This window comes from Ailuropoda melanoleuca, chromosome 12, assembly GCF_002007445.2.
Source record: "Ailuropoda melanoleuca isolate Jingjing chromosome 12, ASM200744v2, whole genome shotgun sequence".
Taxonomy (NCBI): Eukaryota; Metazoa; Chordata; class Mammalia; order Carnivora; family Ursidae; genus Ailuropoda; species Ailuropoda melanoleuca.
In genome coordinates, this window is record NC_048229.1 from 18,000,151 (window position 1) to 18,014,224 (window position 14,074).

The 14,074-nt window shown below is 41.6% G+C and overlaps 1 protein-coding gene across 1 annotated transcript in view; it reads right to left on the reverse strand.

Moving 5' to 3' along the window:
* Positions 1-14,074, reverse strand: part of SLC5A1 (solute carrier family 5 member 1) — a 66,202-nt gene that overhangs the window by 9,673 nt on the left and 42,455 nt on the right. Inside the window, exons 11-14 of the mRNA XM_011220146.3 lie at positions 9,928-10,078; positions 7,085-7,253; positions 3,437-3,652; positions 1,376-1,481 (exon numbers count right to left, since the gene is read on the reverse strand). Of these exons, the coding sequence (XP_011218448.3) occupies positions 1,376-1,481; positions 3,437-3,652; positions 7,085-7,253; positions 9,928-10,078 (642 nt within the window). The remainder of the gene's footprint in view (positions 1-1,375; positions 1,482-3,436; positions 3,653-7,084; positions 7,254-9,927; positions 10,079-14,074) is intronic.

Consider the following 14,074-nt stretch of genomic DNA (forward strand, 5'->3'; position numbering starts at 1 on the left):
TCCTCAAAAAATTAAAAATAGAATTACCATATGATCCAGTAATCACACTACTGGGTATTTACCCAAAGAGTATGAAAATATATGTCATAAAGATATATGACCCTTATATTTGTTGAAGCATTATTTACACTAGCTAATTTACGGAAAGCAGCCCAAGTCCATTGATAGATGAATGGATAAAGAAGATGTGATATATAGAGATGATATAGATATAGATAGATACAGGTATGCCTTGGAATACTACTCAGCCATAAAAAAGAATAAAATTTTGCCATTTGCAACAACATGGATGGCGCTAGTGAGTATAATGCTAAGTGAAATAAGTCAGTCTTTTAAATCTATGATACTCTCGCTCAATGTGGAGACACTTTTGGAAGTCGGAGGAGCAGGCAGCATGTTCATGCCTCCTTGCTCCAAGGAAGCAAAAAAGGTCTTTTTCAATACCATGGCCAACTGCCTATGGCTCCAGGTTCCTTCCAGTCTTGAATAAGACCTGCAGAGCCACAGGTTTCAGAATTAAAACGTCTTTACAGACCAAGAGCAGACTGTATCAGAGCTGGGATAATAGGCAAAGCCTCTCCCTTCCTTGCCCTCAATTTACGTATCTGTAAAACAAGACCATAAGACCAAATGATCTCTAGGGCCCTTTCCAGAGCTAGGATTCTATATTTCCAATGGCCATATTCAGAACATATTCTGCTGTATCTGTACTCCCCTTCAGAAGGAGTGATGAGACCTCTAGCCCAGCACTAGAAAGTACCTATGACCTTGTGCTCCCACACCTTGGCACACCACACATCTCCACAACCATCCTCCATGTGTGCTCCAGTCCCATGTGAGGAGAAAAAGTTCCAACACGTAAGCTGAGAAAAGCTTTTCTCCATGATGAGGATGAATCTCTGAACACTGACTAAGCATTACCTTAATGGACTTCAGAGAAATTTGATTTTCTAAACCTTATGTGGCTATAAGACCCCCAAGACCCTCTCACCTATCTTCCTAATGTCACTAGACTGACCATAGCTTAGGTTCCATCCACTTTCAGTTCACAGGCTCCGACTCTTTCCTTTTCCCTGGCCATGCCCCAGATCAAGTCAGGGTGGCAAATACGTCACTCATACTTACTGAGCACCGTGCGTTATGAGGTATAAGAAGGCTGGGGTGATTCTGCACTTATCTCTTCCTCTTGACCAGGCGTCAGAGTGAACTTCCCAAAACCCATCGATCCCTCTCATCCCCCACCTCACTCACTACGCCCTTCTAAAGAGAGATCTGAGCTTTGAGGTAGGCAGTTTGTAAAGGCTTCAGTGAGGTGGCCTTTCTGTTGGAGGAGCAACTTTCTAGGGCTTGGGATAGGCTCTGAATCACAAATCACCTATTTCAATGGTCTCCTCTGGGGTTTCTTGAATGTCCTCCTCTTCTGCATCCAAGTCAACACGCTCCTCTTTGCTGTTGCGCAGGCTCCAACACAGGCGGTAGAGCTGTGGAGAAAGCAGAACAGGTTGGCAGAAAGTTCCAAATAGCGTCTCTCGCCAAAAAGTTGAGAGAAAAAAAGAGATGTGCATCAAGAAAGGAAAAGGCGCATAGCTTCCCGAAAGGTGTCAGTGGATGGCTAGTTATTGTTCTAGAACACAGTGGACACCGGAGGCACCCCTTTTAAAGACATTCATTTGGCCAGGGTTTGCTGTGAAACTCATTAAAAAGGGAAAACAACAACAACAAAAAAGAAGTACTATGGTCTCTCGGTACCGACCAAAACATAGATAACAGTTTCCATCCACATTATGTCTAATAAGTTGGGCACTTCAATGTAAATTATACTCGTGAATATACAAGCCCTTATAATATTCAAAGACCAAGAGACCACCTTGAATAAAGAAATGTCTGCCTTGAATGAATGAACTCTTCTTGCACACGATAACTAAATTTGTTCCTTTTAGCACTGGTGCTAAGAAAGAAGACGAAACACCTATTTCTCCAGTATAAGAACAGAGTTTTGCACTATGTGTTTGTCACATTATAAGAAGATAATCTGTAGAATCACAAACCATATTAGAATAGAGTAGCACTGGAAACAGTTTCTATGGACATGAAACCAGAAACTTGAGAAGTCTGAAAGTCAATGAAATGTGTTCATTCCAACTATGCCCTCTTTGGTGACTACCTTGCCTTCTCTACTTCAAGAGGAATCATGGATGGGGTGCCTCAGTGGCTCGGTCGTTAAGCGTCTACCTTCGGCTCGGGTCATGATCCTAGGGTCCTGGGATCAAGCCCCGTGTCCGGCTCCCTGCTCAGCGAGGAGCCTGCTTCTCCCTCTCCCACTCCCCCTGCTTGTGTTCCCTCTCTCTCTGTCTCTCTCTGACTCTGTCAAACAAATAAATAAAATCTTTTTAAAAAAAATAAAAAGACGAATCATGGAGCTAAATGTGTTTAGGGCTGCAAACACTGAGACATCAGGAAGCATTTAATACAACACAAAGAAAGCTTATTGACAGATTCAGCCAAGAAACATAATGGTGGTTCTTCTGCTATAAAAGCAGTCTTTGTTTGACATTAAGATTAGTCACAGCTTTGAAAATTTGACAATGAGTTGAAGGTCTTTTAGGGATTCCCTAAGTCCCTGTATTTGTGTATGCATAAGTAAAAAGTTAAAAAAAAAAAACAACCCTTTCTCTTTCTCTATAGACAAATATAATCTTGGGTTAACTCTAGCTCTGTTCCTTGGAAACCTGAAAAAGGTAAAGTATTAGCTTTGTTGGGTTACCAGATTATACTGCTCAGGGCAAAAATGACCTGTAATTGCAAATCTTCATCTGCATTGGGAGAGCTATGAGTAATTCCTAAACCAAGGGTGACATGTAGAGTTAAAGAAGAGTATTCGCCATTTTTGGAGTCTTGAATCAACTGGATTTTGATATTGTTTGAGATTTCTCAAATTATATGGGTAATTGTTTGGAGGGTTAATTGGGGAAAAAATTAAGGGTATATCATACTCCAGATTTCCCTGAGTGTGTTTTTTTGTAACTAAGTATGTCCCTTGCTGGGACCCCTGGAAGTTATGCCGTGGGACTACTAGAAGAAATCTAAGTTTCTATTTGAGACATGAGCATCTAAACCAGGCTAGCCCCTACGCTTACCCTTGTGATCTCGTTCCCTTGCACCTGTGCTGTCACTTGGGAAGCAGGATTCAGAGACTAGCCCCTGGACTGATATATGAACTACTGTGTGGACTCCTGCTGAAGACACACACTTGATACCACTTTGCTGGCACACTGTGTTTTCTGGCCTGTGTCCTTCTATGTAAAACCAATGGCAAGCATGGACTGTTTTAGTCACGTGAATGTGAGATGTCTAATTGAGCAAAGGGCAACAAGGTGGGTGTGGCACCATGAGCATGAAACAAGGGCAGGATGCATTCCCCAAAATGGATACTCACATGCACATCTGGAATTGGCTTGGTGAAGAGAGAGACAACCACGATGACGATGATAGAAATGACAAAGAGGATGATGGCAAAGTACAGGTAGTGCACACCACAGATAATCGTGGGACAGTTGCTGGGCTGCATGCAGCTCCCAGTTCCATAGGCAAATTCAGTCAACATACGGGACACCCCAATCAGAAATCCTACGATCAATCCCCAAAAGGCTCCCTGTGAAAGAAAACCCTGGGTTAATTAACACCAAACACACAAAACAGCAGGGCATTCCTGGGAGACAGAGGCAAAGGAATAAAAATGAGACAAATGATAGCTTCAGGCTTTTGAAGCCAGGACACTGGCGTTCAGAATATGGCTTAGGAGTGCGATGTCAGGCCCAAGCCTTCAAAGGGTGTGTTTATCATGTTTCAGTGACATGATTTTACCTGGGTCATAAAACAAGATTCATAGTATAATAGGGTACAGTGCCTAATAACTGGAGTCGAGTGTCAACCCAAAGTCTTAATTCCAAAAATTCATTTTTAATTTTAAAAATAATTTGAATCTCCTCCTGTAGCTACTATCACCATCAGCCTCCAGATTGAGGCACATTCAGAGGTAATGTAATTACTCGTGAAGTAAGCTGTTTCCTTGAAGACATTGAAAAACAAACTGGGACTTTTGGAGATGGAAGAGAAAGGAATGTTTCCACCAAGATATAAATACTACTTTCATCACTAGCCCCTTTTATAGATCCAAAGTCACTGTTTTTAATTAGAGAACATAAAATTATACTATGTGTCTTTATATTAAGTTTTGGGTTTGCATATTAGAAATATGGAAAGCCTATAAGAGACAATACCGGGGTACAATTTTTCAGAGATTTTTTTAACCTTTTCCTTTCCTTTCCTTTCCTTTCCTTTCCTTTCCCTTCCCTTCCTTCCTTCTTGCTTCCTTTTTGGTCAGTTCTCACCTAGAGAACCAGGTCTGACCACATTTTAAAAGGACCAGTGACAAAGTACAGTGAGCTCATAGAAGGGTGGGAAAAAAGAGCCTTCACGTCAAGTGTTGATCCTTGAACTTTCCTAGCCTTGGGTAACCCTGCACTTTAAATCCCAGGTGTACTCCATTATTGTCATGTGTATTTATGTCCTAGGTCTTTGCACAGGTCACTGTCTATCCAGGAGAGCACAATCTCTTCCCTTCCAGGTAACCTTGTTCTAACTTCAATGTCCCATCATCTTCCCAAGACAGAATTGGGTGGGACCAACCGCTTTGCTGTGACTGCACTGTAGACACACCTCCATGCCAGCACCAGTCCATTGCTATGGAATCACTCAGTCACTTCTCTGTCTCTCCATGTGAACTGGGAATTTGCTCAGGGAAGAAACTAGGATTTATTCCCTTTGTGTTGCCAGTACCTAGCCCTATGTCTGGCATACGGAAGTATCTGATAGATAAATAGATGATAGATAGATAGATAGATAGATAATAGATAAGGAAAAAATGTTCCCCATTCATTCCCCATACACTTATTCATTCAAAAAATTATTTTTTTTACTTTAGTTTGTATGAATAGTATTGATAAAATCTGCTATAAAACTTTCCTTCTTTTTTGGTTTTTTGTTTTGTTTTTTCTTTTTTTCTTCTTCTTCTTTTCTTTATTTAAATTCAATTAGCAGGATGTCTGGGTGGCTCAGTTGGTTAAGCATCTGCCTTTGGCTCAGGTCATGATCCCAGGGTCCTGGGACTGAGTCCTGCATGGGGCTCCTCGCTCAGCAGGGAGCCTGCTTCTCTGCCTGCCTATTCTTCCTGCTCTGCCTGCCACTCCCCTTGCTTGTGATCTCGCTCTCTCTCTCTCTGACAAATAAATAAATAAAAACCTTTAAAATAAATAAATAAATTCAATTAGCCAACACATAGTCCTTCTCTTTTGGCAATTAGCCTCTTCCTGTTCCTTTAATCTTTTTCTCAAGAGGCTCTTGAAAAATCTGGGAAATTTTGACATTTTCCTCAAGCCTTAGAGTCATCCCATACCAAACACAATCGCTGACCAGTCCGGAGAATCACTTTGCAGTCTCCACGTGCTACTCTCCAGAGACTCTAGCAATGGCTTCGCACCCTCAGCCCTGTGACATTCGGGCTGGATAATTCTTTTGGGGGTGGGGGTGAATGTGGGGGAAGCTGTCTTGTGCATTGTAGAATATTTAACAGCATCCCTGGCCTCCACCCACTAGATACTAATAGAATTTTCTGAATCATAGCAATCAAAAATGTTGCCAGACATCGCCAAAAGTCCCCTGGGGGAAGGGCAAAATCAGCCCCAGTCGAGAACCACTACACTCTATCCCAATTCATAGCCTTATTTTTTTGAATGCCACAGTTCTTTGTTGAATTGAATCTGTTTTTAGTCCACAGCAATACCCAGCTGGGCTTTAGCCACACTTCACTAACTTGTATTTTAGAAATCTCTCAGCTTCTGCCAATCCCTATTGAAATATATCCTAAGAGTGTACCCATTTCTCTAACCTGTCATGATCACTTGCAGGTTTAATTCTGATCTCTCAAGGGTATTTATCTGTGCATGCAATTTTGTGTTACCAGCAAATCTGGACTATGTTCCTAACGGCAAATGTTAAATGAAGAAAAGTACATGTAATTTTGCATTTCAAAGCTGGATCACTCCAGTGAGGTGTTTCCGGAGCATATATTTATTTCTGTCCTATTGGGAGAAAGGGGTTGTCTCTACCCAAAAATATGTCACCATTTATACTGCTTCGGACAATAAGCTACATGGTCAGCACCCCCACTCCATCCCAGCCTTCCCTGGTGTATAGATGGTTTGATAGAGACAGGGAACACCCTACTCAGAAGGCATATCCAAAGGCATCCTTTTCATGGTGCTTCAAAACCTATAACAGCACCCCAGTGAAAACCCAAACTCTTTAGCCTGGCTTTCAAAGGAGCCATTCCTAATTTAACTTTAACCTGCCTTTCTATCATGTCTTCCATTATCCATACACACAAACTCCCTCTGGAGCCAGATGAGATGCCTCTCGAGCCCCGCATCCTCACCCTTATCCTTGCCCTTCTGCCTCCAAGTTCTGGTGCTGTTCTCTGCTTTGAATGCCCTCTCTTCCCTCTCAGTTTCAGCCTGTGAATCCTTTCTGTGAATCCTCCTCATGTTCTGTGCTGCCTTTTATCCCTCAATTATTATCTACCTTATGTTGTTTTGCATATAAATTGCTTGAGCACTAGGGCATCATCCTTCACTGGGCCTGGAGAGGTACTGGCTGGAAAGCCAAGCTCACTGCAGAACCACTGGAGGGAGCCTGTGTTAGGACTCACTCTGGAGCTGCTCACCCAGGGGTTACAAACTTCCTGGCTTGTGCCATGTTATCAGGTCAAAATCACCCAGATTGGATGGAAAATGTATATCATTAGTTGGGAATGAGTTCGGAACCTGCAGCAAGGAGCAGAGGGGGATCCAAAAGAATGTGAACCCAGAAGAGTCCCTGAAGGCTTTCCCATACAAACCTTCAGCGGCACATCTATTCCTGCTTGAGATCTCTGAGAAACAGAATCCCTCCCGTACAGAATACGCAGCTCCAGGTGGGAATTTCTGTGTCAGGGTGGCTCTTCAGGACATGCATAAATGATACCTACCGGCTCGCTGACTCTCTTCCAGAAAATAGCAAGCAGGAAGACAGCTGCAATGGGTGGTCCCAAGTAACTGGTAATAGACTGGATGTAATCGAAGAGCTGCCCACTTTGTGCTGACTGCACAATGGGCACCCAGGCAATGCTGATGCCTATCAGCACCAGGATGAACAACCTGAAATCAAAGCCCCCCAATACAGTGTCAATAAATGGCTCTATATGAATAAATATGTATTACTATGTGTCAGATGTGTGTGTGTATAATATATATATGTGTGTGTATATATATATAAATAAATATATATTTATATGTATGTGTATAATTTCATTTATTATATATTATATATACATGTTATGTGTGTGTGTGTGTGTAATATTACCACAGCAAGGAAAAATAATTAGCAAATTTATTCTTGAGGCTTTTGCTCCCTCTGTATTCTGCCTCTTTGAGAAAGTCATCTGTACCTGTGAATAAGTGAAATGCACTTGACTAACCTAAACCAGTCACTGCCATAAGAGAGTCACAGTTTGACAAGCAGCAGAGTGTAGGAACAAGGGTATGGATTTGGGAGCCAAAGAGTCCTGGATTCAAATTTTTCTTTTCTCTGTGCGACATAGGACACCTTGCTTAACCTCTCTGAGTCTCAATTTCTCCATCTGTAAATTGGGAATAATATGACTGACCTTGCAATTTTGGAATAAGGATCAGCTATAGTAAAACACTTAGCAACCAGTATGTACTCAACAGATAGTAAAAGCCATAATTTTTATTTTATTTTCTTCTCCTCCTCCTTCTCCTTCTCCTCCTCTTCTTCATAATAAAGTGAAAACCACAATCAAAAACAGTTTATAAAGGAACAGTCTAGAAAGAAAGGGATACTACCAAGTATTTCCAGCTTTCCTCTTAAATTTCACTTCAAGTCTTGAAGAGATTAGAGGGTTCCCTTAAAACCTCCTCTTACTTGTGCTCCTGATTTAATTAGAAAGAAGGCTATGATTCCCTTACCTCACATGAATTTAAGGCAAAGGAGTCTTAAACTAATCTTTGCAAAGCAGTGTTTTCACTCATATATTTCTCCCTCTGGAATGCCCTTCCCACTGTCCCCATTTACCCAAATCCTACCCACCAATTTGGCCTCAGCTCGGGCCTCCCTCTTCGAGGAGCTTTCCCCAACTACTGCATGCCATGCTCACCTCTCCCTTCTTTGAGCCCTTGTTTGCTCTTATAGTCCCCCTAGCAAAGTCTGGGATTGTTTCCTGTAAGCTCATCTAGGGCAGGGATAAGATCCAAGGGCAGCAGTCATGGGATGTACAAACGTGTGAGTCCCAACAATCTCAGAGCCAAGGGGACCAGACCTGAGCAAAGCAACAAAATGGTTCTCTTCTCACGCTGCGTCTCGAGCCTTATAGATAAAAGGGGAAAAAGGGTAGAGTCCTTTCTAAGGGAAAAACCAGTCAGGGTGATGGTGCTGCTTTCTCTGAAGCAAAGTAGTAGACTCAGGCCTGGTCAGATCTCCCCTGGGTGCCAGGTGTCTCATCACCTGACAGTGGCCTGTCAGTTTCCTTTTCCTTCCTTTGCCCTAATCTTATTGATGAGACCTATGAGGTGGCAGCCCCTACGCCTCCCTCACTCACTGTGAAACTTTCCCTTGACTGACATCACAGGGACTTGGTCCCCCTGCTCTGAGGAACTGACCTGCCGTAGCCTCACAAAGAGACATAGCAGAGGTTTAGTTAGTCCTCTATCCAAAGGATCTGCTCTATGGATAGTCAAGATTAGGAGCACCTCTGACCCATGTATCAACCCTTCTGGCTTTCAGTATTCTGTTGTGTCCATTATCCCATTTGGCAATAACAAATGCACATATAACATGGTGTTTTAGACTTTACAGAACACGTTCTCAAGCACAGTGTCACTTGATCCTCACAATGGTCATGCAAAATGTTGCAGCAAAGGGTCAAGGCATCAGGGGCATTGGGCCTTGAAGATGACCCATGTGAAGAGCTACAGTGCAGAGGGCTGAGAAGGGTCTCATGGGGCAGTATAAAGGACCTTGGACAAAGACTCACTTGGCCTGAGTTCCAGTACTGGCTCTGCCACTGTCCAGACTACCTGGATTTAGGGAAGACGAGGCTCCTTTTGGGTGCCTGGGTGGCTCAGTTGGTTAAGTGTCTGCCTTCAGCTCAGGTCATGATCCCAGAGTCCTGGGATCGAGCCCCACATCAGGCTCCCTGCTCCGTGAGGAGTGTGCTTCTCCCTCTGCCTTCCTCTCTCCCTCATGAATAAATAAAGAAAATATTAAAAAGAAAAAAGATGAGCCTCCTTTTGCCTGTTAATAAACTGACGGAAGATCGGTAGGAGAAGGAGGGGAAGAATGAAGGGGGGGTAAACAGAAGGGGGAATGAACCACGAGAGACTATGGACTCTGGGAAACAAACTGAGGGCCTCAGAGGGGAGTGGGGTTGGGGATTGGGATAGGCCAGTGATGGGTATTAAGGAGGGAACATATTGCATGGAGCACTGGGTGTTATACGCAAACAATGAATCATGGAACACTACATCAAAAACGAAGGATGTACTGTATGGTGACTAACAAAACATAATAAAAATTATTATTAAAAAAATAAAATAAACTGAGGGTTAGATTATTTATGATGTCATATCTTAGTCCAGACAGGCATTGTTTGATGATCTTCAATTTAAAGTTAAATGCCACTGAAGTGCAAATATAACTAGCCACAGAGGTTACTCCCATTCTACCCAGGCATCTATCAGTCTTCTCTACCTTGAGGGGTAGCACAGATCATTCAAGGTTTCATGGTGGGTGGCAAGGAGAAGCTGCACTTACCTTCCTGCAATCATGAGCTCTTTCTCAGATGCTTTCTTCCGGATCTTGGTGTAGATGTCCATGGTGAAGAGGGTGCTGGCACTATTGAAGATGGAGGTTAAGGAACTCATGAGAGAGGCCAACATGACCGACAGCATCAGGCCTCGCAGTCCTGAAAGAGAAGGAGGTTCTGAGTGGCACACACAGTGAGTTAGCTCTTTTGTACTTGGAAATTGTGAGTACTCAAGGTTTGTTTGCCTTCTGAAACCATGCCAAGTTCTCCAACTTCTCTCTCCAGAAAGACTAGATATTTCAAGGAATGGACTGTGGCTTTAAATTATATTGTAAGCCCAGAGCAGTCAACAAAGAGATAAGGACAAAATATATATGAGGTAAATACTTTGCAAATGAACGATGATGATGATGGTGGTGGTGGTGGTGATGGGGTGATGGTGGTGATGATGTGTGTGTGATTCCATCTAAGAGGAGTTTTATAACGTCTTCTACTTAAAAAATTCATGGTATAGCAGAAAGATTCAAGCTAGGATTCAAAAGATGAGATTTTCAAAAAAGTGAAAAGTCGATAGAATGGAAGGAAATACTTGCAGTTCATATATCTATTCAGGGTCTAGTATGCAGAATATATAAAGAACATATATAACTGAATAATAAAAAAGATAAATAATCCAATTAAAAAGAGGCAAAGAACTTGAATTGAAACTTCTCCAAAGAAGATAAACAAGTGGCTAAATCACATGAAAAGATGCTCAACACCAGGCAGATTCAAACCAAAACCACAATAAAATACTACTGTATACCCACGAGGGTGTCAATAATGAAAAAAGAAAAAAAAGAAAGAAAGAAAGAAAGAAAGAAAGAAAGAAAGAAAGAAAGAAAAAATAACAACAAGTGTGGGTGAAGATGTGGAGAAATAGAAACTCTCATACATTGTCAGCAGTAATGCAAAAAGGCACTGCCACTGTGGCAAATAGTCTAGCAGTTTCTCAAATTAAACATGCAGTTACCATGTGACCCATTAATTTCACTCCTAGGTACCTGCTCAAAAGAAATAAAAACATGTATTCACATAAAAACTTGAACATGAGGGGTGCCTGGATGGCTCAGTTGGTTGAGCATCTGACTCTTGATTTTGGCTCAGGTCATGATCCCAGAGTCATGAGATTGAGCCCGTCATTGGGCTCTGTGCTCAGTGGGGAGTTGGATATCTCCCTCTAAAATAAATAAATAAATGTTTTTTTAAAAATCTCAAACATTAATGTTCATAGTAGTATTATTTATAATAGCCAAAAAGTAGAAACAACACAATGTCCACCAACTGATAAATGCATAAACAAAGTGATATATCCATGCAATGGAATATTATTTATCAATAAAATAGGATGAAGTACTAATGCATGCTACAATGTGGATAAACCTTGAAAACATTCTGCTAAGTGAAATAAGCCAGACACAAAGGACAACTATTGTATAATCCCATTTATGTTAAATGCTCAGAGTAAGCAAATCCATAGAGACAGGGAGTAGATCAAGGGTTGCCTAGGGCTAAGGGGGATGGGGTAAAAAATGGGATGATTGTTAATGGGTACAGGATTTCTTTTGGAGATGATAAAAGTTTTCTAAAATCATGGTGATGGTTGCACACTTCTGAGTATAATAACAAATAATTGAATTGTATGTATGAATCATATGCATGTGAATTATAGCTCAATAAAGTTGTCAGTAGAAAAAAACTCTGACCCTAAGCAGGTTATGCCAACCCCTAGGCCTCATCTCTTGGTGTGTTGAATGGGGATAATACTACACCCGTCCAAATCAGAATAAGGGATTGTTCTTTTAAAATTTCTCCCATGGCCAGCATGGTTGACTATAACCTCTATTACTTCTTCCATACCAAGGAGAGCATAAAGTTGTCCCTGCTAGGCTGGAAGGCCAGGTCATGCTGAGGGCCCATCATGGAGAGTAGTCTTAGAAGTAAAAGTAACCTTAGGGGTCACGTAGGCTTACCATCCATAGAATCCCTTCTTTTGCCCAAATACTCCGGCAATGGGAAATCCAGAACCACGCAGGGAGTCTGCTCCCTCATGGACAGTCCTAACTAGGCTGATATCTGCCTCTTAATAGCCTCAGACACAGTCCTTATGCTACCCAATAGAAGAGGTCTCACTGTTCACCCACTTTACCATTTTTCATATATTCAAAGATAATTCATGTCCTCTTGAACTCTCTCTTCTCTACACTAAAGACCCTCAGTTTCTTACAATATTCTTTATAACTGGGTTTGGGAGACCCAAATATACAGAACTCTACATATTACCTCTATTAAACTTTAGCTTATTAGATTTGAGTCAACATTCCCACCTGTTGAGATCTTTTTGGAACATGATTCTATCATTCCTCTAGGTTTTGTATCTGTAAATAATTTTATAGTTTTGTTTTCATCTACAGCCTTGCAAGAAGAAAAATAAAGGCTGCCTGCTTCAATTATTTTGTCATTTGTTGGGGATTTTTTAATGGTTCCTCCTGAGTTTGTACCACATAGACCATAGACTATTGGAGCTATAGAAGGACTTATAAAGATCCTCTAGTCCAGGGGCACCCGGGTGGCTCAGTTGGTTGGGTGTCTGCCTTCACCTCAGGTCATGATCCCAGGGTCCTGGGATCAAGGCCACATGGGGCTCTCTGCTCAGCAGGGAGCCTGCTTGTCCCTCTCCCTCTGCCTGCCTCTCTGCCTACTTGTGATCTCTCTCTCTCTCTGTCAAATAAATAAATAAATAAATCTTAAAAAAAAAAAAAAGATCCTCTAGTCCAGTTCCCTCACTTTTCAGTTGGCAAAACAGAGGTCCATTTCAAGGAGTTAGTAGGTAGGGCTTCGAGCCCTAGCTCTGACATTTGTTCAGGGTACTTCAGTTAATTGTAAAGCGGGGATAAACTCTCCCCTTTGTACTACACTCCTATCAAACTCTCTCATTCACTCGATAAGTATTTGTTCAACATAATTTTACAGTGGCTCTGGCAAGAAATAATGGTATATCAGTGTAGGGTGATAGAGGTAAAAATAGAAAGAGATAGATGAATATAAGAGATATTTAGGAGGCAAAAGGGACAGAATTTAGTGATAGATTGGTGGGGCAACATTTACTAACCAAGTGGAAGAGGCTGAATCTTCAAATGAGACAAAAAGCAGCCTAAAGGATGGAGATTAAAAAAGACAAATAGGAGAGTATAGTATTATGGAATCCAAGAGAAGAGATAACTAAAGAAAGATGAGTGATCAGTAATAATGAATGCTACTGAGGGGTCAAGTAAGATGAGGAAGGGAAAATATCAATTCAATCTAGCACGGAGAGTCATCAGAAAATTGAGTGTTTACAGAAGTCAGATTCCACCTGAAGGTGAGGGAATGGCAATGGTACATGTAAACATAGCATTTTGTTGTCTTGCATGTCATGCATCTTTCTGTCATGCACAGTTCACTCTAGCACAGTGTTCAGAGCTACAGTTCTCACCCACGATCTGCCCTTCTAAAGAAATAATATAAACAGGGACAACTGGCTGGCTCTGGGTGGAGCACGCAACTCTTGATCTCAGGGTTGTGAATTCAAGCCCCACTATGGGTGCAGAAATTACTTTTTAAAAAAATTTTTAGGGGAACCTGGGTGTCTCAGTTGATTTCTTGGTTTTCTTTCTCTTTTTTTTGTATTTATTTATTTTTTTATAATTTTTATTTTGTTATATTAGTGACCATACAGTACATCTCCCAGTTTTTGATGCAATGTTCCATGATTCATTATTTGCGTATAACACCCAGTGCACCATGCAATACGTGCCCTCCTTACTACCCATTACCAGCCTATCCCAATTCCCCACCCCCCTCCCCTCTGAAACCCTCAGTTTGTTTCCCAGAGTCCACAGTCTCTCATGGTTCATTCCCTCTTCTGTTTACCCCCCCTTCATTCTTCCCTTCCTTCTCCTACTGATCTTCCTGTATGATTTTTTAATAATAATATTTTTTATTATATTATGTTAGTCACCATACAGTACATCCCTGGTTTTTGATGTAAAGTTCCATGATTCATTATTTGCTTATAACACCCCGTGCACCATGCAATACATGCCCCTCCTTACTACCCATCACCAGCCTATCCCA